At 46.9% G+C, this 25,520-nt stretch overlaps 1 protein-coding gene across 3 annotated transcripts in view; it reads right to left on the reverse strand.

Moving 5' to 3' along the window:
- Positions 1–19,783, reverse strand: part of LOC129694671 (zinc finger SWIM domain-containing protein 3-like) — a 39,823-nt gene extending 20,040 nt beyond the window's left edge. The window contains exons 1-4 of one of the 3 annotated variants that reach the window (XM_055631393.1): positions 19,640–19,783; positions 14,910–15,211; positions 11,781–11,889; positions 1,445–1,743 (exon numbers count right to left, since the gene is read on the reverse strand). In XM_055631393.1, coding sequence (XP_055487368.1) covers positions 1,445–1,743; positions 11,781–11,889; positions 14,910–15,166 — 665 coding nt within the window. In that variant the 5' untranslated portion in view covers positions 15,167–15,211; positions 19,640–19,783. The remainder of the gene's footprint in view (positions 1–1,444; positions 1,744–11,780; positions 11,890–14,909; positions 15,212–19,639) is intronic. The other 2 variants (XM_055631394.1, XM_055631395.1) reach the window with 2 other exon arrangements.
- Between the last annotated feature and the right edge of the window lie 5,737 nt (positions 19,784–25,520).

A 25,520-nucleotide genomic window follows, 5' to 3' on the forward strand; every position in this document is an offset into this window, starting at 1 on the left:
AGACAAGATGGTGCTGAATGAATGGCCTTTGACTGATAATAAACTCCTTCACAAACTGGGGGGGCCTTGAAGCAACAGCTGCAATAAAATGTGATTCATGCAGAATTGGTGTAAGATAACCTCGTACATAACAAAGGGGATGGACACAAAATACTGGAGTAACTCAGCGAGTCATGCAGGATCTCTGGAGAAAAGGAACAGGTGACATTTCGGGTTGGGACCCTCTATCAGATTGAGAATCAGCGGAGAGGGCACTAAGGGATGAAGGGGTACAAAGAAAAAATGAGTAAAAGGTATGAAGAAACAAATCAAAGCCAGCAGCGATGATAAAGGAAAGGTGGAGCCCACAATGGTCCATTGTTGGCTGTGGTGAAGATGATAACAAGTAGATACAAACAGTGAGACTAAGCAAGACGACAGTGAAGTTAATAGAACGACGAGGGTGGGGGAAGCTTCTAGTTACCCTCTCCCCTGACTCTCAGTCTGAAGACGGGTGACAAACCCAAACTTCACCATTGTGTGTCTATCTTCAGTGTAAACCAGCATCTGTAGTTCCTAACTACACACAGTACATAACAAGCTGGGTGCTTGATGGTCATTACAAGCTCTGTAGCCTGTGTGATTTAATGGGATAATATCACACTCCCCCACTGGGATATCAATCCAGTCTGTGAACCATAAAACACAAGCTATCAAATTGTAAATTGTCCCGAGTATGTGGGCAGAGGATGGCAAAGTGGGAAAACATGGATAATACCACATCCGGGAGAGGGGGGGGGGAGAGAGAGAGAGGGGGGAAATAGAGAGGGGGAGAGAGTAAGAGAGAGAGAGGGAAGAGAGGGGAAGACAGAGATGGGAAATGGCGAGGTGGGCGAGAGAGGGGGGGGGAGAGAGAAGGGGTGGTGAGAGAGAAAGGGGGGGAGAGAGGGGGGAGAGAGGGGGGGGAGAGAGGTGGGGGAGAGAGAGAGGGGGGGGGGGGGGGGACAGAGTGAGTGGATTGCCCCCAGTGTGTAGACAGTGGGATAGCATAGAACCAGTGTGAATGGATGATTGATGGTCGGTGTGGAACTGGTGGGCCGGACGGCCTGTTTGCATGCTGTAATTCTAAACAAAACTAACTACCCAGCTCAACATATAATTACATTTAAAAGGAAAAAAACATATTTAAATAACAGGAGCAGGTGTGTTCCATGTTACATGTTATCCCACTTTGTCATCCACTCCCTGCACATTTGGGACAATTTACAGAAGACCAATTAACCAAGAAACCCTGCACATGTTTTGGAAATGGGATGAAACTGAAGCACACAGCTGGTCACAGAGAGGACGTGCAAACTCCACACATGGAGAGCACCCGGGGTCAGGATCGAACCGGGATCTCCAGCGTTGTGAGGCAGTGGCTCTACCAGCTGCGCCCGTGCTGCCCCTGCAAGTATTTCCTCACCTCTTGATTTGCCATTTAGCGAATCCTTTGGTCTTCAATAACTTGCCACCATGAATACACGCATAGTCGATCTCGGCAAACTTCAGCGCATCGTTCATCGGGCGCTTGGGTGCCCGTCGCCGCTGCGCCTCGATGGTCCGCGAGTGCTTGGTCCACATCTGCACGGAGTTGTCCCTCTGGTAGCGCCGGAACTCCCGGTGCAGCTCGCTGTAGCTCGAGAACTCGGCGCCCACTCCGAAACCCGTCACCTGGGACATGGCTGCACGTGTGTCAGATGGAGTTGGTGATAAGGCTGAATGCTGTTAAAAATGTAAAAATATATATCATGGATTCCTGGACTGGGTTACAACTTATAATTACTCAAAGCAGGCTTTTCTCCAGTAGATTGATACAGAAAGACAAGCCCAGACATTCCCCAGGTTGCTGTGCATTCAGACAATGACTAATGTGCTCAAGGGACTCTGTATTGAACAAGCCCAGCCTTGCCTCCAGTTAACGTATCGTGAAATAATGACCGATTACTTTGAAATGTGTCTACCAATTAATGAGAGAGGAAGCACAGATTAATCCCAGTGAGGGCTATTGAGACAATGTCCGATGCCTTTGAGGTGTGCAGTGACAGGATGCCTTTGATATGCAACTGCCTTGTACCACATGACCGATGCCTTTGAGGTGTGCAGTGACAGGATGCCTTTGATATGCACTTTCGGGTTCATTTTAAGATACTGTTATTTGTTTTTAAATCTCTGAATGGGCTCGCCCCGCCTTACCTCTCTGAGCTGCTCCACCCATACGCTCCTGCCCGGTCCCTCAGGTCAGCTGGTCAGCTGCTCCTGGAGGTACCGAGGTCTAGTCGGAGGCTCAGAGGGGATAGAGCCTTCTCTGTTGCTGCTCCGGCACTCTGTAACATCCTGCCGTTGCACATCAGACAGGCCCCCTCACTGTCCATCTTCAAATCCAGTGTTAAAACGCATTTGTACTCCCTGGCTTTTGACCTTGCCTGAGGCTTTGCTTCTGTTTGTGGTGTTTTTGATGTTTCTTTATTTTACATGTCTTTTCCTACTATTTCTTTTGATTGTTATTTTTGGTGTGTATTAACTTTTTTGTCAATGATTAGTGATGTACAGCACTTTGTTGCAGCTATGTTTGTTTTTAAAGTGCTCTATAAATAAAATTATTATTATTATTATTATTATATGCAACTACCTTGTACCACATGACCGATGCCTTTGATGCGACTGATGAATGACAAGAGACAAACTCGGACGCATCCTGTAGTAATGTGTATTTACTGTGCCTCTGACCATGACTAATGTATTTTCAATGTGCTTAGGTGACAAGAACAGTATATAATACCATGTATTTCTGGGTTCAGGGAAGTGGAGTAAGGAGAGCCAAGTGTCCATGTTGCTCATTTGGCTGGGGTTATCCTTGCCACTTCCATCGGCCGATAATTAATAAAGTTTTGAATTGGTCTACCAAACTGCTTTGACATATATGAAAAATATGCTCTCAATTGTAAAGAAGTTAATCTTAATGTTGTATTGTTACTCAGACAGACTTGGTGGTAGTGGTGAATGACTGACAATGATAGCAGCCAATAGTAACTGACAATGATAACAGCCAAAGAGAGGTGCTGTTATTGACAGCCAATGAGAGGTACTGTAATTGATGTGTGAGCAAGTGTGTAAATAAAGTTTCTCTTCCAGTTTGAACAAGATGGATGCCCCACTGTGTTTTTACTGCTCTGAATTATCTTCGATCTAGCACTGGGTAGGCTGCAAGAATCGCTGCACAATGCACCTCTGCCAACACCCAGCCTTGCCTCATGTTAACGTATCTTGAAATAATGACCGACTACTTTGAAATGAGTCTACCAATTAATGAGAGAGAAAGCACAGATTAATCCCAGTGAGGGCTATTGAGACAATGTCCGATGCCTTTGAGGTGTGCAGTGACAGGATGCCTTTGATATGCAACTGCCTTGTACCACATGACCGATGCCTTTGATGCGACTGATGAATGACAAGAGACAAACTCGGACGCATCCTGTAGTAATGTGTATTTACTGTGCCTCTGACCATGACTAATGTCTTTTCAATGTGCTTAGGTGACAGGAACAGTATATAATACCATGTAATTCTGGGTTCAGGGAAGTGGAGTAAGGAGAGCCAAGTGTCCATGTTGCTCATTTGGCTGGGGTTATCCTTGCCACTTCCATCGGCCGATAATTAATAAAGTTTTGAATTGGTCTACCAAACTGCTTTGTCAGTTGTCTGTTTATTAACAAATGAACCTGTTTGTTTAATTATAAGTTAACCGTTTTCATTGGCAGCGGGCATTGAGAATAGACCACAGGCAGTAGCAATGTTACAAAATTTTGAGATTTTAAAAATCAAGTCAGCAATTTATCCGATCAGATAAAGCATAAAAAGAAGTTTAATTTGACACCTAATTCACTTTCATATCTTCAGTATTAAAAATGTTATGGCCATTTTAATACTCGGAAATTAGCATCTTGTTCCCTATTGCTTTTCCATTGACTTAACTCAAAAGCTGTGAACAAGGACAGTCAAAAGGCCATAACTTTCTTAAAAATTAAGAGCTTTCGAAGAGAAATTAAGAGAAAATTAAGAATTTTTCAGTTATTATAGATTGAAGCATTCTGAAACAAATATGAAACAATCTTACTTGAATGACCTGAAATCAAAGCATATAACCATATAACAATTACAGGACGGAAACAGGCCATCTCGACCCTTCTAGTCCGTGCCGAACACATAATCTCCCCTAGTCCCATACACCTGCGTTCAGATCATAACCCTCCATTGCTTTCCCGTCCATATAACTATCCAATTTATTTTTAAATGATAAAAACGAACCTGCCTCCACCACCTTCACTGGAAGCTCATTCCACACAGCTACCACTCTCTGAGTAAAGAAGTCCCCCCTCATGTTACCCCTAAACTTCAGTCCCTTAATTCTCAAGTCATGTCCCCTTGTTTGAATCTTCCCTACTCTCAGTGGGAAAAGCTTATCCACGTCTACTCTGTCTATCCCTCTCATCATTTTAAAGACCTCTATCAAGTCCCCCCTTAACCTTCTGCGCTCCAAAGAATAAAGACCTAACTTGTTCAACCTATCTCTGTAACTTAGTTGCTGAAACCCAGGCAACATTCTAGTAAATCTCCTCTGTACTCTCTCTATTTTGTTGACATCCTTCCTATAATTAGGCGACCAAAATTGTACACCATACTCCAAAATTGGCCTCACCAATGCCTTGTACAATTTTAACATTACATCCCTACTTCTATACTCAATGCTCTGATTTATAAAGGCCAGCACACCAAAAGCTTTCTTTACCACCCTATCTACATGCGATTCCACTTTCAGGGAACTGTGCAGTTATTCCCAGATCCCTCTGTTCACCTGCATTCTTCAATTCCCTACCATTTACCATGTACGTCCTATTTGGATTTGTCCTGTCAAGATGTAGCACCTCACACCTGACAAACAACCATCCACCATTACTCTCTGGCATCTCCCATTCAGCCACTGTTGAATCCATCTTGCTACTCTTCCATTAATCCCCAACCATTGAACCTTCTTAACCAACCTTCCGTGAGGAACCTTGTCAAAGGCCTTACTGAAGTCCATATAGACAACATCCACTGCTTTACCCTCATCAATTTCCCGAGTAACCTCTTCAAAAAATTCAAGAAGATTAGTCAAACATGACCTTCCAGGCACAAATCCATGTTGACTGTTCCTAATCAGACCCTGTTTATCCAGATGCTTATATATATTATCTTTAAGTATCCTTTCCATTAATTTGCCCACCACTGACGTCAAACTAACAGGTCTATAATTGCTAGGTTTACTCTTAGACCCCTTTTTAAACAATGGAACAACATGCGCAGTACGCCAATCCTCCGGCACTATTCCCGTTTCTAATGACATTTGAAATATTTCTGTCATAGCCCCTGCTGTTTCTACACTAACTTCCCTCAAGGTCCTTGGGAATATCCTGTCCGGACCTGGAGACTTATCCACTTTTATATTTCTCAAAAGTGTCAGTACTTCCTCTTCTTTGATCCTCATAGTTTCCATAGCTATTCTACTTGTTTCCCTTACCTCACATAATTCAATATCCTTCTCCTTGGTGAATACCGAAGAAAAGAAATTGTTCAATATCTCCCCCATCTCTTTTGGCTCTGCAGATAGCTGTACACTCTGACTCTCTAATGGACCAACTTTATCCCTCGTTATCCTTTTGCTATTAATATAGCTGTAGAAACCCTTAGGATTTACTTTCACCTTACTTGCCAAAGCAACCTCATATCTTCTTTTAGCTTTTCTAATTTCTTTCTTGAGATTCTTTTTACATTCTTTATACTCCTCAAGCACCTCCTTTACTCCATGCTGCCTATAATTATTGTAGATCTCTCTCTTTTTTCCGAACCGTGTCCAATTTTCCTTTGAAAACCATGGCTCTTTCCAATTTTTACTATTTCCTTTCAACCGAACAGGGACATAAAGATTCTGTACTCTTAAAATTTCACCTTTAAATGTCCTCCATTTCTCTTCCACATTTTTCCTATAAAACAGACTGTCCCAATTTACTCCTTTTAAATCCTTTCGTATCCTTTCATCAAAGTTAGCCTTTCTCCAATCATAAATATCTCAAAAAACTCCTCGCCAGGCTTTTATGGCCGCGGGTGAATCGCCACTAAATGGCTAGACTCTGACATCGTTAGTTTGGGGAGGGCTGTGGAGAGATATTTTTTTGTTTGGCCTCCATCACCGCTCCCCGTGGGGGAATTATGTTGTGTCTGGGTAAACATTTTAAGTCCAGTTTGGACCACCCTTTGTTAGGACTGTTGACATCGGACCATTGCCAACCGCAAACCCGGAAACTAACTAATGGTATTGTGATCACTGGTCCTGCACAAATTTTACCCCAACGCATACTCTCCCACCTGACTAAAAATATCTGGTCTCATTACCTAACAGCTCTCTCCAGTACACACCCCTTCTCTAGTAGGTACTTTCTATTATTGCTCTCCAAATTATATGGAAACTAATGGGTATTGTGATCCACTGGTCCCAAACTTTCCCCAACAAACTACCTAACAGGAGGTCCAGTACCACCCCTTCTCTAGTAGGTACTTCTATGTATTGCTGCAAAAAACTATCCTGCACACATTTTACAAACTCCAACCCATCCAGCCCATTTACAGAATGTGTTTCCCAGTCTATGTGTGGAAAATTGAAATCTCCCACAATCACTACCTTGTGCTTACTACTAATATCTGCAATCTCCTTACATATTTGCTCTTCCAATTCTCGCTCCCCATTTGGCGGTCTATAATACACCCCTATGTGTTTCTACCCCTTTCCCATTTCTCAGTTCCACCCAAATAGCCTCCCTAGACGAGCCCTCTAATCTATCCTGCCAAAGCACTGCTGTAATATCTTCCCTGATAAGCAATGCAACACCTCCTCCTCTTGCCCTCCAATTCTATCACACCTGAAGCAACGAAATCCTGGAATATTTAGTTTCCAATCACAGCCCTCCTGCAACCATGTTTCACTGATCGCCACATATAATTAGTTAGTTACCTAATTGTAGCTAATTACAAAATTCAATTACTAGATCTCAACATCTATCCATTTCTTAAGAAAAGGTTAACATTTTTAAATAGCCTAAAAAGCCTGTCGCACGAGCATGCAACTCCATGCGGCAAGCGCGACCTAACGTGGTCGCTTGAGCCGTACGGCCTCACGGGGCCGATCCCACTTCGATCGCCGGAGCCGTCTGGAGTTTTGCGGAGCTGGTCCCGACATCGTGCGGGATCGTCAGCCAAGGTAGAACGGATCAGAACAGTTCATATATAGAGTTCAAGAATGGCACCATGGCGCAACTGTAGAGTCACTGCCTCACAGCGCCAGAGTAAATGATCATTTGCTCAGATGCTGTCTTTACAGTTTACTTCAGACTTTAGAGATACAGCACGGAAACAGGCCCTTCAGCCCACCGAGTCTGCCCCAAGCAGCGATCACCCTGTATACTAGCACTATCCTACATGCTAGGACAACTTACTATTTTACAGAAGCTAATTAACCTGCAAACCCGCTCATCTTTGTCGTGTGGGAGGAAACTGAAGATCTCGGACAAAGCTCACGTGGGCAAGGAAAGAATGTTCAAACTCTGTACAGACAGTGCCAGTAGTCGGGATCGAACCCGGGTATCTGTCGCTGCAAGCGCTGTATGGCAGCAACTCTACTGCTATGCCACCGTGGTGTATTTATGCAGTTTGCAATCCAGTGAATCTCCACCACCCATCCACTATCTCATCCCGTCCAGATCTTATCCTTGTTGACTGCTGGTAATAGAATCCGTTAGTTTTTCTTCCACTAACCTTTACCTGTCTGCACCGCTCAAGTCATAGAATCATACAGCATGGAAATTGGCCCCTTAGCCCAACTCGCCCATGCAACCAATGTGCCCTAGTCAAATCCCTAGGATACGGAGCAGAGGGGATTATACACTTGTGATAGTGGATTCAAGGAATTAGGGACATGGGGGGGGGGGGGGGGGATTGGAAATTCCAGATTTGGGACAGGGAGAAATTACGATGATCGGGGGTTGAAAGATATTTCCTGTTGAGTCAACCATGAGTCAGCAGAGGGTAATTCAATGGGAAAACAGACACAAAGTGCTGGAGTAACTCAGCGGGTCAGGCAGCATCTCTGGAGAACTTGAATAGAAACATAGAAAATACACTCGGACACTCTCCGTCGTCTCCGGGCATTCCATTCTCTCGGCCCCCATCCCCTCACCTTCAACATGGATGTCCAGTCACTCTACACTTCTATCCCCCACCAGGATGGTCTCAAAGCCCTCCGGTTCTTCCTCGACCGGAGAACCCACCAATCCCTGTCTACAGATACTCTCCTCCGCCAAGCGGAGCTAGTCCTTGCCCTTAATAACTTCTCGTTTGACTATTCCCATTTCCTCCAAATACAAGGCTTAACTATGGGCACGCGCATGGGCCCCAGCTACGCCTGCCTCTTTGTAGGGTACGTTGGAACAATCCTTGTTCGAGGCGTACCAGAGCCCCATCCCTGACCTCTACCTCCGCTACATCGACGATTGCTTTGGTGCTACCTCCTGCACCCACACACAACTGACTGACTTTATCCGTTTCACCACTAACTTCCATCCGGCACTCAAATAAACCTGGACCATTTCCCCTCACTATCTCCATCGCAGGTGACAGACTTCTGACCGACATCCACTATAAACCCACTGACTCCCATGGCTATCTGGACTACACTTCTTCCCACCTTGCTTCCTGTAAGGACTCCATCCCCTACTCCCAATTCCTCCATCTACGCCGCATCTGCTCCCAGGATGAGGTGTTCCACACCAGGGCATCGGAAATGTCCTCATTCTTCAGGGAACGGGGGTTCCCCGCCCCTACTATAGATGAGGCACTCACCAGGGTTTCTTCCATACCCTGTAACACTGCTCTCTCTCCCTATCTGCCTACTCGTAACAAGGGCAGAGTCCCCCTAGTCCTCACCTTTCACCCCACTAGCCGTCACATACTACATATAGTCCTCCATCATTTTCGCCACCTTCAACGCGACCCCACCACTCGCCACATCTTCCCATCTCCTTTCCGCAAAACCGCTCCCTCCGTAACTCCCTGGTCAATTCTTCCCTTCCCTCCTGCACCACCCCCTCCCCGGGCACTTTCCCTTGCAACCGCAAGAGATGCTACAATTGTCGCTTTACCTCCCCCCTCGACTCCATTCAAGGACCCAAGCAGTCGTTCCAGGTGCGACAGAGGGTCACCTGCATCTCCTCCAACCTCATCTATTGCATCCAGATATCTACTGCTCTAGATATCAGCTGATGCACATCGGTGAGACCAAGCGCAGGCTTGGCGATCGTTTCGCCGAACACCTCCACTCGGTCCGCATTAACCAAACTGAAAAGTTTCTCCTCATCTCAGCCCTAAATGGCCACAGTATTCTTAAACTGTGACCCCTGGTTCTGAACTCCCCCAACATTGGAAACATTTTTCCTGCACCTAAACTACCTAATTCATTATGAACTTTATATGTTTCTATAATATCCCCTCATCCTTCTAAATTCCAGTGAATATAAGCAGTTGATCCATTCTTTCATCATATCTCAGTCCCGCTATCTCTGGAATTAACCTGGTGAACCTACGTTGCACCCTCTCAATAGTAAGAATGTCCTTCCTCAAATTAGGTGACCAAAACTGCACACAATACTCCAGGTGTGGTCTCACCAGGTCCCTGTACAACTGCAGTAGGAAATCCTTGCTCTTATACTCAAATCCTCCAGCTATGAATGCCAACATCCCATTTGCTTTCTTCACTGCATGCTGTAACTGCATGCTTACTTTCTGTGACTGATGTACAAGGACACCCAGGTCTCGTCGCGCCTCCCGTTTTCCTAAACTGACCCCATTCACATTAATAATCTGCCTTCTTGTTCTTGCCACCAAAGTGGATAGTGTTACATTCATCCACATTGTACTGCACCTGCCATGCATCTGCCCACTCACCCAACCTATCCAAGTCACCCTGCAGCCTCAAAGCATCCTTCTTGCACCTCACACTGCCATCCAGCTTTGTGTCTTCCGCAAACTTGGAGAGGTTACGTTCAATACATAGGTACATAGGTGATGTTTCGGGTTGGGATCCCTCCTCACAATGTTTGTAGGGATGGAGGGAAGAAATCTGGAAGGGAGGAAGAGCAGGGCAAAGAGTAGAAGGTAAGAGGTGAACACAGGCGAGGGAGGGTTCGAGCAGATGGCTAGACAGAGGTCAGGGAAGGAAAAGAAAAGTGTGAGACGAACAGTTTGAAGAGTCCCACTATGATATTGGGGTTAAGAGATGAACAATTTGGAGACAGGGCAATCCTCAGTTTGCGAGATCAGTGGGTCAGGATTTAGGTGGGACAGCAATGCCAGAAATTGGAAAGATTTGCCGTGTATTTACATGGCACTGGTGACCTAGCCGAGTTTGTGGGCAGATTGCAATTCCCCAGGTTCAAGGGTTAGAGGTCAATCCCTGGGGTTGTGGTAAGCCGTCCACAGTGTACAGATACAGGATAAAGGAAATAATGTTTAGCGTCAGATATAGTCCAATTAAAGATAGTGCGAGGGTCTCCATTCTATGCCTCTCATAAACATATACCTTTCAGATCACCTTCAGACACTCTTGCCTCCTTAAACCCCATTATAAGACATTTCTTGAAATCAACCATCTCCACCCAAGTTATAGGCCATCTCCAGAATCCCTGCTAAGGCAGTTCACATCAATCAATCACAACGTACCTGAATGCTGGAGATATGTTTAGTGCATTAGAAGAACTACGTAAATAAAACTTGTTACTGTTAGGGAAATGACTAGTGATATTGTGATATTCATACCAAAGATAGACACATAAAGCTGAAGTAACTTAGCGGGTCAGACAACATCTCTGGAGAAAAGAAAAAGGTGACATTTCAGGTCGAGACCATCTTCAGACCAGCCAGGCAGGATCTCAAACGTCACCTATTACTTTTCTCCAGAGATGATGCTTGACCCGCTGAGTTACTCCAGCTTGCTGCGTCTATCTTTGTTGCTATGTATTATGTTATCTTGAACCAATTTACAAATCCCATTTTATTGCAGCTACAGCTTTAAGTCCCACCGATATACGTTGGTGCCTCAGGCAACATTCTCTCACGGGCAAAGACACGGGCAGAGAGACAGAGTTCATATAAGCTCTTTATGTATAATTACGTGGACATATTCTGGGTGGCACGATGGCGCAGCTGTAGAGTTGCTGCTTCGCAGCGCCAGAGACCCAGGTTCGATCCCGACTACGAGTGTTGTCTGTACGAAGTTTTTACGTTCTCCCCGTGACCTGCGTGGGTTTTCTCCGAGATCTTCGATTTCCTCCCACACTCTAAAGATGTACAAGTATGTAGGTTAATTGGTTTGTTGTATGTGTAAATTGTCCCTCGTGTGTGTGTAGGATAGTGTTAATGTGGGGATCGCTGGTCGGCATGAACTCTGTGGGCTGAAGGGCCTGTTTCTGCGCTGTATCACTGAACTAAAATATTCAACAGCCCAGGATCCAAGGCTGGAACCGAGCGTGTACAGAACTAGTATAATGCTCACTGAAAATGTGGAGAGGTGGGACAACAGACACACGCACGCACGCACGCACACAGACTGATCCGACAATCTGAAGCAGCGGCAGATACAAAAACTCCACCTACTGGTGTGTGTGTTCTGCTTTTACCTGCGGCACTGTGTGATTATGCGATTCATTCATCTCTTTCACCACAAACTTGTCTCCATCTGCAGAAAGACGGACTTTAATGATACACGGACACTTCATCTTGTTGGTTCTGAAAAAGACAGTGGGAGGTAGTGTGTAAGCCAACTGGGTGAAGACCAGCAGTCAAGAGACACAAAGTGCTGGAGTAACTCAGCGGGTCCGGCATCATCTCTGGATTAAAGGAATAGGTGACGCTTCGGATAGGCACCCTTCTTCAGTTTTTTTTAGTTTATAGTCATGTGTACCGAGGTACGGTGAAAAGCTTTTGTTGCTAACCAGTCAGTGGGAAGACAATACATGATTACAATCGAGCCATTTCCAGTGTATAAATACATGATAAGGGAATAGCAAATATAGTCCGAGGGTCACCAATGAGGAAGATGACAGTTCAGGACTGCTCTCTAGTTGTGGTAGGATGATTCAGACCAGCAGTGTATGGCTATATTTTACAATCATCACAGAATCCAACAGAAATATTAGATTGACATTGGCCATCAAGCAGTGTCAGTGGGAAGACAAGGCGAGGAGGGATGAGAGAGATGGGAGGAGAGAGGGGAGGAGAGAGGGGGGGAGAGAGAGGGGGGGGAAGGGGGGAGGAGGGAGGGGAGAGAGAGAGAGGGAGGGAGAGAGAGAGAGAGAGAGAGAGAGAGAGTGAAAGAGAGAAAGAGAGAGAAAGAGAGAGAGAGAGAAAGAGAAAGAGAGAAATAGAGAGAGAGAAAGAGAGACTGAGAAAGAGAGAGAGAGAAAGAGAGAGAGATGGAGAAAGAGAGAGATGGTGGAGAGAAAGGGATGGGGGAGAGACAGAGAGCGAAATGCCCCCCCCCCCGCGCACACACACACACACAGCGGGTCCGATCTAAGCTGTCAATGAAGACAGCAAAATATTATTTTGTAAACGGTCGGGGGGGGCAGTTGGGCCAGGTGCAAAGGCATTGTGAGGTCAGCAGGCGGAGCCAGCAGCCAGGCCGGGGGGAGGGGGGGGTAGGGTCGGGGGGGGGGGGGGTAGGGTCGGGCGGGGGCCTGGAGGCAGTTGGGCCACGTGCAAAGGCATTGTGAGGTCAGCAGGCGGAGCCAGCAGCCAGGCTGGGGGGGGGGGGGGGGGGGTAGGGTCGGGCAGGGCCTGGAGGCAGTTTGGCCAGGTGCAAAGGCATTGTGAGGTCAGCAGCTGAGCAACCTCAATATTTTTTTAAACGTCTGGGAGGGGGAGCTATCTCCCACCTCTGTCCCATTGTGACATCATGTGTAAATGATATCCATTGTGATTTACATCGGTGAGATGACACTGTGACTCATACAGCAGATTGATTTTAGTGGGACCAAGTGAAGGTTCCAATCTCCCACCCCTGTCCACCCCTTCACCCACCCTCCCTCTCCTCCTGCCCTCCACCCTCCTCTCCCTCTCCCTCTCCCTCTTTCTTTCTCCCCCCATTCTCTCTCTGTCCTCACTCCCCCCCCCCCCCCCCTATCTAGATGCGCCTGCGAGTTGGGGGCTATGCGTCAGTGGATAGGGCATTATGGGGGTAAAAGGAGCAAATTAATAATATTAATATATCAAGGGGGGTAGGTAGTATGCGTGTGTGCAGCTCCCCCCCCCCCCCCCCCCCCCAGCAACCACACGTGGGGCACTTGGTCTAGTATCTATTAAAACTCTCTGTGTGTGTGTGTGTGTGTGTGTGTGTGTGTGTGTGTGTGTGTGTGTGTGCGTGTGTGTGTGTGTGTGTGTCATTTTGCATGTGTTACGTATCTCCTCAAAAACCAGATGCCGATTGGGGAACATTTTAACATATTTCAGTAGAGATTTTCCTTGCGAGTTTAGAAATCCACTCCTCTGTACCGTTGGTACATTATTTTCCTGACTTTTTTAAAATTAAAATTGTTGACCAATCTGACCTTTTTTTTAAAAAAAAATCTGACCGCTGCCCAGCTGCTGACGTTACAATAACAGTGACATTTTTACATCCTCTGGTAGAAAATTTCCCTTATGATTTCACAAATCCAATCCTTTATCAATTTGATAGATCATTTCCAGAGATATTTAAAAATTTGTCACCAAACTGACATTTTAAAAAGCTGCTCACCTCACAATGCCTTTGCACCTGGCCCCGCCCGGCCCTGCCCCTCCCAGCCTGTCTGCTGGCCCCGCCCGGCCCTTCATTGACAGCTTAGATCAGACCCGCTGTGTAAGTGTGTGTGTGTGGGTCCTCCCCTGAATTCCATAGAGCTGCCGACAGCTTTCGTGCATTAGACGCGGACGCTTCATTTCCAAACCATTCTAAATGCGCGATGCATGGTTGCATTTCCATATAACCATATAACAATTACAGCACGGAAACAGGCCATCTCGACCCTTCTAGTCCGTGCCGAACACATAATCTCCCCTAGTCCCATATACCTGCGCTCAGACCATAACCCTCCATTCCCTTCCCATCCATATAACTATCCAATTTATTTTTAAATGATAAAAACGAACCTGCCTCCACCACCTTCACTGGAAGCTCATTCCACACAGCTACCACTCTCTGAGTAAAGAAGTTCCCCCTCATGTTACCCCTAAACTTCAGTCCCTTAATTCTCATGTCATGTCCCTCTCTCTATCTCTCCCCCTCTCTCTCTCCCCCCCCTCTGCTCCACCTCCAGCCCTCCCCCACTCCTCCTTCGCCCCCCCCCCCCCCCCCCCCCCCCTCCCTCACCCCCCCCATTCCCCACTGTATGTGTTGTGTGATGCCACAGGCACCCTCGCAATGGGTCCCCCTTGGTCTAGTATATAATTAAATTTAAAACATCTTTAAATTAGAGCGTAGGAAATAGAGGCGAGGTATTCCATGTTCTATGTTATCCCACTTTGTCATCCACACCCTACACATTCGGGACAATTTTCAGAGGGCCAATTAACCAAGAAACCCGCACGTTTTGGAAATGGGAGGAAACAGAAACACACTGAAGAAACACAGCTGGTCACAGAGAGGACGTGCAAACTCCACACACAGAGAGCACCCGAGGTCAGGATCGAACCGGGATCCCTGGCGGGGGTTGTGAGGCAGCGGCTGAACCAGCTGTGCTCCTGTGCCACCCTCGCAAGTATTTCCTCACCTCCGGATTGGCCGTTTGCAGAATCTTTTGGTCTTGAATAACTTGCCGCCATGATTGCACACGTAGTCGATCTCGGCAAACTTCAGCGCATCGTTCATCGGGCGCTTGGGTGCCCGTCGCCGCTGCGCCTCGATGGTCCGCGTGTGCCTGGTCAACATCTGCATGGAGTTGTCCCTCTGGTAGCGACGCAACTCCCGGTGCAGCTCGCTGTAGCTCGAGAACTCGGCGCCCACTTGGAAACCCGTCACCTGGGACATGGCTGCACGTGTGTCAGATGGAGTTGGCCTCCTGGAGAGCAGGCACTGAGAATAGACCACATGCAGAAGATACAGTTCAGCCAAGGTAGAACTGATCAGAACAGCTCATATCTACAGTTCAAGAATGGCACGGTGGCACAACTGTAGAGTCACTGCCTCACAGCGCCAGAGACCCGGGATCGATCATTTGCACGGATGCTGTCTTTACAGTTTGCTTTAGACATTAGAGATACAGCACGGAAACAGGCCCTTCAGCCCACCGAGTCACATTCAAAACATAGGTACATAGGTGATGTTTCGTGTTGGGATCCTTCCTCACAATGTTTGTAGGGATGGAGGGAAGAAATCTGGAAGGGAGGAAGAACAGGGCAAAGAGTAGAAGGTAAGAGGTGAACACAGGCAAGCGCGGTTTTTGATAGACAGATGGTTAGACAGAGGCCAGAGAAGGAAATAAGAAGGGGTGAGATGAAAGGTTTGAAGTGTTCTACTATGGTATTGGGGTTGAGAGATGGAGGCCAATTTGAAGACAGGGAAATTCTCAGTTTGCAAGAACAGTGGCTCAGGATTTAGACGGCACAGCAATCCCAGAAATTGGAAAGATTGCCATGGCACTGGCGACGTAGCCGGGTTTGTGGGCAGATTGCAATTCCCCAGGTTCAAGGTATAGAGGTCAATCCCTGAGGTTGTGGGAATTCCCTGGATCAGAGATGAAATCCAATCATTAGGCTTGGGGGAGACAAGTTGCAATCCGAGGGTTTGGGGACTGCGGGTGAGATTCAAGGCACCGATTCCTGGGTTTCCAGAAATGACAATTCCTGAGATTTGGGGTGAGATTTGGGGAGTTCTGGGATCAGTGATGGGGCATGTTCCAACTCCTGGGATCAGTGATGAGGTGAGATCCAATTCCTGGAATTAGTGATGGGCTATGGTCTAATCCCTGGCATCACCAATGGGGCAAACTCCAATCCCTGGGATCAGAGACAGGGTGGGGTCCATTCCCAGAGGATAAAACAGGCTCCAATCCCAGGGATCAGAGGACCGGTGGGGTCCAATCACTGGGATCAGAGACTTACGGTCTAATCCTTCGGTGCAATGGGAAGTGGGAATCATTGGGATCAGGAACAATCCCTGTGATATAAATTCCTGGAGTTGGAATAATAATTGACCGAGTGCAGGTTCTTGGTTCTTCTTAGTTTCTTGGTCCTCCAAAATATTCCAAATGGAATTTAAACTGGAGGTGGTGAAGGGAGGGCTTAAGCCAGAAGGGGTTATTGGGTGGCTGAATAGTGCCTGTGTTTGAGGTGGGGGCTGGGTTAGATAGTGGAATTTCCTGGGTTCAGATAGCACTACCTGATATCGGAAAACTGGTTGAATCTGAGGTAATCCCTGTGTTAGAGGATGGCAATTCCAGACATTGGAATAATTGTCCGTGAGCCGGGGGAATCCCCCAGTCTGGGCTTGGGAGCATCTTGCAATTCTCAGCATTGGGAGGGAAATCACGGGATTGTAGATTGGGGTTGGGGGCAATCCTTGATTCAGGTAGGCTGCAAGTTCCTGGGATTGGGATAATGTCCCATGAGTGGTTGGGGGGTAATTCACTGGGTTGGGTTAGGGGTATCTTGCAATGCTCAGCATTGGGATAGGGGATTGGGATCAATCCCCTATCCCCAGAAATACTATTGGGTAGGCTAATGGGACTGAAGGTTGATAAATCCCGGGACTTGATGGTCTGCATCCCAGGGTCCTCAGGGAGGTGGCTCTAGAAATAGTGGACGTATTGGTGATCATTTTCCAATGTTCAATAGATTCAGGATCAGTTCCTGTGGATTGGAGGATAGCTAATGTTATCTCACTTTTCAAGAAAGTAACGAGAGAGAAAACGGGGAATTACAGACCAGTTAGCCTGACTTTGGTGGTGGGAAAGATGCTGGAGTCAATTATTAAAGAGGTAATAATGGGGCATTTCGATAGCAGTAAAAGGAATAGCCCAAGTCAGCATGGATTTATGAAAGGAAAATCAAGCTTGAATAATCTTCTGGAATTCTTTGAGGATGTGACAAGTAAAATGGATGAAGGGGGAGCCAGTGGATGTAGTCTAGACTTTCAGAAAGCCTTTGATGAGGTCCCGCCCGGGAGACTGGTGACTAAAATTAGAGCGCATGGTATTGGGGGTAGGGTGTTGACGTGGATAGAAAATTGTTGGCAGACAGGAAGCAAAGAGGGTTTAGGGTAGATGCATCTTGCAATATTCAGCATTGGGATCAGGGGACAATCGCTAATTTATAAAGGATGGATATTTCTGGCATTGGAATAATTGCCCATGTGCAGGTATTTGCCCCTGGGTTGGAGGGAGGCTCAGCATTATGAGGGACATCTGCGGAATGGTAGATCGGAATAAATCCCTGATTACAGATGAAAATTCCTGGGATTGGGATAATAATCGCCCTTGTGCAGATAGGGTGGTAATTCCCCATGTTTGCAATGGGAGCATCTTGGCCCCACATTGGGAGATTGGGAAGGGAGATCTGGGACAACATTGTAATGATACCCACCCATGTGGGGTTGATGGGATAATTCCCCAGGTTTGGCGTAGGGACATCTTGCAATGTTCAACATTGGGATAAGGGGTCGGGAAGATTTTGTCGTCAGCAGGGCAGTACTCTGCTTGGACAAATTAACATTTTTTAAATTTCAAGCCAATTAACCTACAGACCTGTACGTCTTTGTAGTGTGGAAGGAAACCGAAGATCTCGGAGAAAACCCACGCAGATCACGGGCAGAATGTGCAAACTCCATCCAGACAGCACCTATAGTCGGGATCGAACCCGGGTCTCTCTCTGCCGCTGCATTTTGCCTCTACCGCTGTGCCACCATGACTGCCCGATAGGATACAAATTCACCGGATAGGGATTAAAAAATACCAGTGTATGTGTGGGGGATAAGTCCCTGGGTTTGGGATAGGGTAATCTTCCAATGCTCAGTATTGGGATGGAAAGTGATGACTAGTGGGGTACCGCAAGGCTCAGTGCTGGGACCCCAGCTATTTACAATATATATTAATGATCTGGATGAGGGAATTGAAGGCAATATCTCCAAGTTTGCGGAAGACACTAAGCTGGGGGGCAGTGTTAGCTGTGAGGAGGATGCTAGGAGACTGCAAGGTGACTTGGATAGGCTGGGTGAGTGGGCAAATGTTTGGCAGATGCAGTATAATGTGTTTGGTTATGCATTTTGGTGGCAAAAACAGGAAAGCAGACTATTATCTAAATGGTGGCCGACTAGGAAAAGGGGAGATGCAGCGAGACCTGGGTGTCATGGTACACCAGTCATTGAAAGTAGGCATGCAGGTGCAGCAGGCAGTGAAGAAAGCGAATGGTATGTTAGCTTTCATAGCAAAAGGATTTGAGTATAGGAGCAGGGAGGTTCTACTGCAGTTGTACAGGGTCTTGGTGATACCACACCTGGAGTATTGCGTACAGTTTTGGTCTCCAAATCTGAGGAAGGACATTATTGCCATACAGGGAGTGCAGAGAAGGTTCACCAGGCTGATTCCTGGGATGTCAGGACTGTCTTATGAAGAAAGACTGAATAGACTTGGTTTATACTCTCTAGAATTTAGGAGATTGAGAGGGGATCTTATAGAAACTTACAAAATTCTTAAGGGGTTGGACAGGCTAGATGCAGGAAAATTGCTCCCGATGTTGGGGAAGTCCAGGACAAGGGGTCACAGCTTAAGGATAAGGGGGAAATCCTTTAAAACCGAGATGAGAAGAACTTTTTTCACACAGAGAGTGGTGAATCTCTGGAACTCTCTGCCGCAGAGGGTAGTTGAGGCCAGTTCATTGGCTATAGTTAAGAGGGAGTTAGATGTGGCCCTTGTGGCTAAAGGGATCAGGGGGTATGGAGAGAAGGCAGGTACGGGATACTGAGTTGGATGATCAGCCATGATCATATTGAATGGCGGTGCAGGCTCGAAGGGCCGAATGGCCTACTCCTGCACCTAATTTCTATGTTTCTATGTTTCTATATGGGGGTTGGGATCAATTCCGGATTTAGATAGGATACAAATTCATGGGATTGGGATAAAAAATACCAGTGCATGTGCGGGGGATAAGTCCCTGGGTTTGGGATAGGGGAGTCTTCCAATGCTCAGTATTGGGATGGAAATCCGCGGGATAGTAGATCGGGATCAATCCCTGAATTAGGTTGATGCAAATTGGGATAACATTCCCCGTGTGCGGGCGGGGTTAATGCATTGGGACGGGGGGCGGTTGCAGTCCGGTGCAGGATTGGGATGATCCCGGATTCCTGGGCTCAGGGATGGGATTCCCCGCGTGTTTGGCGGCGTCTGATGCGCAGCCGCGGTCCCGGCGCTTTGTCGCCGCTCCGGGCCCGGGCCCGGGTTGTCGCTGCCGGCGCTGCCGTCACTGCCGTCACTGCCGGCGCCGCTCTCACAGCACCCGGGACACCTACCGTTCAACTGCGAGCGAGCGAGCGGCCCCGCTCTCTGTGTCTGTGTCTCTCCCTCTCTCTGTCACTCTCCGTCTCCAGCCCCCAGCGCGCGCGCCCTCCTTGTCCGGGCCGCCGGCTCCCCGCCCGCCCGCTCGCGCTCCGGGCCAGCACATCCTCATCCGCCGGCACATCCTCCCCTGCACATGCGCACAACCACGCCAGCGCATCCTGGGCTACCCTGCACATGCGCACTGCCACGGCGACTGGTCGGCGCCGGGCACTTTCTCTCGCCCTTTGCATTGCGGGAGATCTGGCGGCCATTACTGCCCGGTCCCCACCTCGCAGCAACCCGACGCAGAATCACTCCCTGGAGCTGTGGTAACCAAAGATCCTATAGCAGAGGTAGGCATTACCTCTTTATTATTTCCTTCGCTCCATAGATGCTGCTGCACCCGCTGAGTTTCTCCAGCTTTTTTGTGTAACATCCTATAGCAGAGCAAGATAGGCTACTCCTGCTAAATGCAATGGACTGACGTGTAGTACGCTATGGAGGGGATCATGGGCATTTTTCCACGCCCATTTTAGCAACCTGAGCCTACCTAACCCAACCCGACTCGCACTGTAATCAATGTTGCGGGGCAACAGTTTGTGTTGGTTAGATTCATAAATCTGTCAGTTCAAACTTCTTGTCAAGAATAAAATTTGACTCCGGTAATTGTCTTTTTTAATGTTTTTTAAATCATTTCTTTTTAAATGGTTCACAAGCAGTGTTTGAGTTGATTTTGTAGTAACCGGAACCGACCCGACTCGCAGGGTAATTGACATTGCGGCGGAACTTTTTGTGAGTGATATAGGGTTAGATTCATAATTCTGTTGATTCTTGTTAAAGAATAAAATATTTATAAACACACATACATGAAAATTATATAAATGAATATAACACACACAATTATATTTCTTCTAATCCAATAATGAACTTTATTTCAGACTAGACAAGGGACATTAAATAAGAAACATTGTAAATAAGAAACATTGTAAACCTCCCTGCAACTTCACACACACTAGGCCTTATCCCCCCCCCCGGCACTCTCTCGCCTGCCCCCTTACTACAATGGCTCCCCCCCCCCCCCTCCTATGCCCCTCTCCTCGCCGCCCCGGACACCGCACTCTCTCTCCTTGCCGCCCCCCGGACCCCGCACTCTCTCTCCTCGCTGCCCCGGACCCCACACTCTCTCTACTCGCTGCCCCGGGTCACGCACTATCTCTCCTCGCTGCCCCGGACCCCACACTCCTTCTCCTCGCTGCCCCGGGCCCCGCACTGCTTCACCTCGCTGCCCCGGACCTCACACTCTCTCTCCTCGCTGCCCCGGATCCCACACTCTCTCTCCTCGCTGCCCCAGGCCACACACTCCTATAGGATCTTTGGTAGTAACGCCCTGGAGTAACTCCCTGCAGCAGGCAGCACCTCTGGATAAAAGAAATTGTGTGACGTTTCGATTCAAGTCAAGTTTATTCGTCACATACGCATACGAGATGTGCAGTGAAATGAAAAGTGGCAATGCTCGCGGACTTTGTGCAAAAAGACAAACAACCAAACAAACTATAAACACAATCATAAACACACACATATTCTTTTACATATTAAACATTGGAAGGAAAAACGTTCAGTAAAGTAACGGTTCAAGACCCTTATTGGACTCCCTGTCGTTTTAGTGCTTTTAGTTTAATTTAAAGATACATCGCAGAAACAGGCCATTTGGCCCATCGAGTCCACGCCGATCACCCGTACACTAGTTCTACCCTACACATTAGGGACGCAAGAGTGTTTTATTCTCTACCGTCCCAGTTAGAACAATGAAATCCTTACTTGCAGCAGCACAACAGAATATGTAAACATAGTACTCTGTAAACAATGTCATAAATGAGAAACCAGATAGTGTATATTTATATACATATATGAATATATAACTATAGAAATATATATTTTTATATATGTGTGTGTATATAGTATATATACCCACACACACACACACAATTTCCCTCCTGGGATTAATAAAATTCCATCATATAGTATTGTGTGTGTAGGAAGGAACTGCAGATGCTGGGTTACACTGAAGATAGGCACAAAAAGCTGGAGTAACTCAACATGTCAAACAGAATCTCTGGACAAAAGGAAAATGTTACGTTTTGGGTTGGGTCTGATAAAGGGTCCTGCACACCATATAACCATATAACAATTACAGCACGGAAACAGGCCATCTCGGCCCTACAAGTCCATGCCGAACAACTTTTTTTCCCCTTAGTCCCACCTGCCTGCACTCATACCATAACCCTCCATTCCCTTCTCATCCATATGCCTATCCAATTTATTTTTAAATGATACCAATGAACCTGCCTCCACCACTTCCACTGGGAGCTCATTCCACACCGCTACCACTCTCTGCGTAAAGAAGTTCCCCCTCATATTACCCCTAAACTTCTGTCCCTTAATTCTGAAGTCATGTCCTCTTGTTTGAATCTTCCCTATTCTCAAAGGGAAAAACTTGTCCACATCAACTCTGTCTATCCCTCTCATCATTTTAAAGACCTCCATCAGGTCCCCCCTTAACCTTCTGCGCTCCAGAGAATAAAGACCTAACTTATTCAACCTATCTCTGTAACTCTGTAACTCTGTAACATTCCACGTTTGGAATGTGGAAGGAAACAAGTTCTATGAAACCTGGAAATAACCCATGCGATCAAAGGGGAAAAGAGCACCATATTCAGGATCGATTCCAGGTCTCTGGCCAATGTACTGCCCCATAGTCTTGAAGTGAATTGCTGTTAAGGGGAACATAGTCTGACAGAGATTTAAGACTGAAAATAGATAGTTTATTTTTTTTAGTAACCAAAGTTATCAACGTTTAATTTTTTGCGTGTTGGAAATCACGATATAGTGGCACGGCTGGTAGACTTGCTGCCTCACACGCCAGAGACCTGGGTTCGATCCTGTCCTCGGGCACTGTCTGTGTTGAATTTACACATTCTCCCTGCAAGCGTGTGGGTTTCTTCCAACATCCTAAAGATGCATTGGCTTTGTACGTTAATTTGTATCTTGTAAAATTGCCCCGTATATGTAAGGAGTGGGTGAGGAAAGTGGGATAACATAGAACTAGTGTGAATGGGTGATCGATGGTCAGCGTAAACTTGGGCCGAAAGGCCTATTTCCATGTTAAATATGTAATGGAATTATGCAAGAGACCAAAGTATGAAGATGTACTGGAAACCTAGAGGGCTGAAAGATTGGAGGAGGTGGCGTGAATGGCAACATTCATGTTTCTTTTTAATCCACTCTGACGACCACAGGTTAGGTGCATAAATCGCAAACAGTTTTGCTGGTTTTACATTTCATTCTGGCAGTGAATGCCACATGCAAAATGAAAACAAAACCACCATAATCCCCCCCCACCCCCATCACCCAGTTCCTTTCCCCTCCTCCATCCACTCATCTCCCACCCTTCCCAATTCCAAGTCAACCATTTTTATCGCCAAATCCATGCTCGTGCCTCCCCTGGTTCTACATTTTATGCACCATTTGTTTTCTTCTGTAATTATAACCTCCAACTCAATCACCTGCCAATTAGTCCCTCCTCACCTGGATAGAGAAAAAATGCCGGGTCTTTTGTTGCAGTTAACCATATAACAACCATATAACAATTACAGCACGGAAACAGGCCATCTCGGCCCTACAAGTCCGTGCCGAACAACTTTTTTTCCCCTTAGTCCCACCTGCCTGCACATAACCCTCCATTCCCTTCTCATCCATATGCCTATCCAATTTATTTTTAAATGATACCAATGAACCTGCTCCACCACTTCCACTGGAAGCTCATTCCACACCGCTACCACTCTCTGAGTAGAGAAGTTCCCCCTCATATTACCCTAATGGATACATTTTGCAAATAGCTGAATAAATGTAATTTTGTAAAAAATTCAACAGACCATTTGTCTACACTGACACGTTGTATGAACAATGGTTCAATGGTGCTTTATTTGTCACAAATGCAACTGCACAGTGAAATTTGTTTTTGCATATTATAGGCAGGTACTGCCATTTTTGGCACCATTATTCAAAGCCCAGTTGGCCCATGTGCTCAATGTACCTATTTACGTCTACTCCCCCGTCACCCAAATTTTGTTTTAATTTCAAGCATTTAGCTAACTATTGAAAGTGATTAGCTCTGAAAGCGTAATTCTAACTATTTAATTAGGGGAAAAATAATCTTATTGATTATTTTACCTCTTCGTTCATTAGATCTTTGTTACTCATCAATAGATATACGTTGCCCAATATTAATTACGAAAACCTCTCGGGGATTTGAGACTAGATTTCGAATGGACCCACCTGTGCATGTCCATGCAAACTACATTGATCTAGATAAAATACAAAGTGCTGAAGTAAATCAACAGGTCAGGTACCAGCTGTGGGGGACATGGATAGGCGATGTTCCGCATCGGGACCCTTCTTTAGCGTCTGAAGAAGGGTCGCGATCCGAAGCGTCGCCTGGCCATTCACTCCACAGATGCTGCCTGATCAGCTGAATTGCTCCAGCTCTTGATATTTTGCCCAATATCCCACCATCTGCAGTTCCTTGTGTCTCCTTCTTGTGTTAGATTTGTTGACCCCTGGAATGCGGTGTCGCTGGTATGGTTAGAAAATGTCATACTCTACTGATCAGCTGATCTCCATTCTCGAACAGGGGTCTGCACAGTGTTGCAGTGGTTGGGCCTGCTGCCTCAGAGCGCCAGAGACCCAGGTTCCATCCTAACCTCAGAGGCTGTCTGTATGGAGTTTGCATGTCCTCCTCATGACCACATGGGTTTCCTCCAATGATGTGCAGCACAGTTGCCTCTGTTAATTGCCCCTAGTGTGCAAGGAGTTTATTGATTGATAATTTATTGTCACATGTACTTGTTACAATGAAATTCGTTGTTTTGCATACAATACACAAGTATTGACGTAGCGCCCCGCCAGTGTCATCACCAAAGATTATAGAGGAGCTCCTAGTCTTTGGTCATCACACCGCGACTACACCAAACCCAAACCAATTAGGAGCAGACGAGGGCATTCATGATCCAATTTGTGATCCCAGCTACAAAGACAGATGTGTACAGCAATTCGTTCTTTCCCCGCACATTTAAAGCATGGAATAATCTCCACCCAACTACAGTTACCCAACCAGATGCAACTAAATTTAAAGTAGCCTTTCCTTCCCAATAACCCTTTCTGGCTTAAGCCCTCCCTTCACCACCTCCAGTTTAAATTCCATTTGGAATATTTTGGAGGACACAGAAGGATTTTGGAGGATTAAGTCAAGTCAAGTTTATGTGACAAATAAACTTGACCTGACTTGAAACCAAGAGGATCATGTGACGTCCATAAAACGTCATTGAATGGACGTCACGTGACTTTCCCGCCACATCAGTGGACGGAGAATCACGTGACGTCCCGCCTCCGTCATTAGAGCGGCCACCACGTGGCTCGCCGCCATGTTGTCGATGCGGCCATGACGACGGTCGAGGACGGAGCGCGGGCGGGAAGGTGAAGGTGAAGGTGAAGGTGAAGCGGGAGCGGGTTTTAGCTCCACGTCTGTGTCTGTGTCTGTGTCTGTCCACCGGCCCCTTGACGCGGCTCCAAGCGGGCGGGAACCAACTGGTTTACAAATAACATTTGCGGTCGTGAAGGACCTCAAAAAAAGCCTCGTCTCCTGAGGCCTCGGGCGCTCCCTCCCTCCCCCTGCAGCAAAGATTATAGCTCCTCTACAATCTTTGCTCTGCAGCCCCCCCACGCACCCCGGGCGCTCCCTCCCTCTGCAGCCCCACGCACCCCGGGCGCTCTCTCCCTCCCACTGCAGCCCCGGGC

The sequence above is a fragment of the Leucoraja erinacea genome, unplaced genomic scaffold, assembly GCF_028641065.1.
Source record: "Leucoraja erinacea ecotype New England unplaced genomic scaffold, Leri_hhj_1 Leri_74S, whole genome shotgun sequence".
Lineage (NCBI taxonomy): Eukaryota > Metazoa > Chordata > Chondrichthyes > Rajiformes > Rajidae > Leucoraja > Leucoraja erinaceus.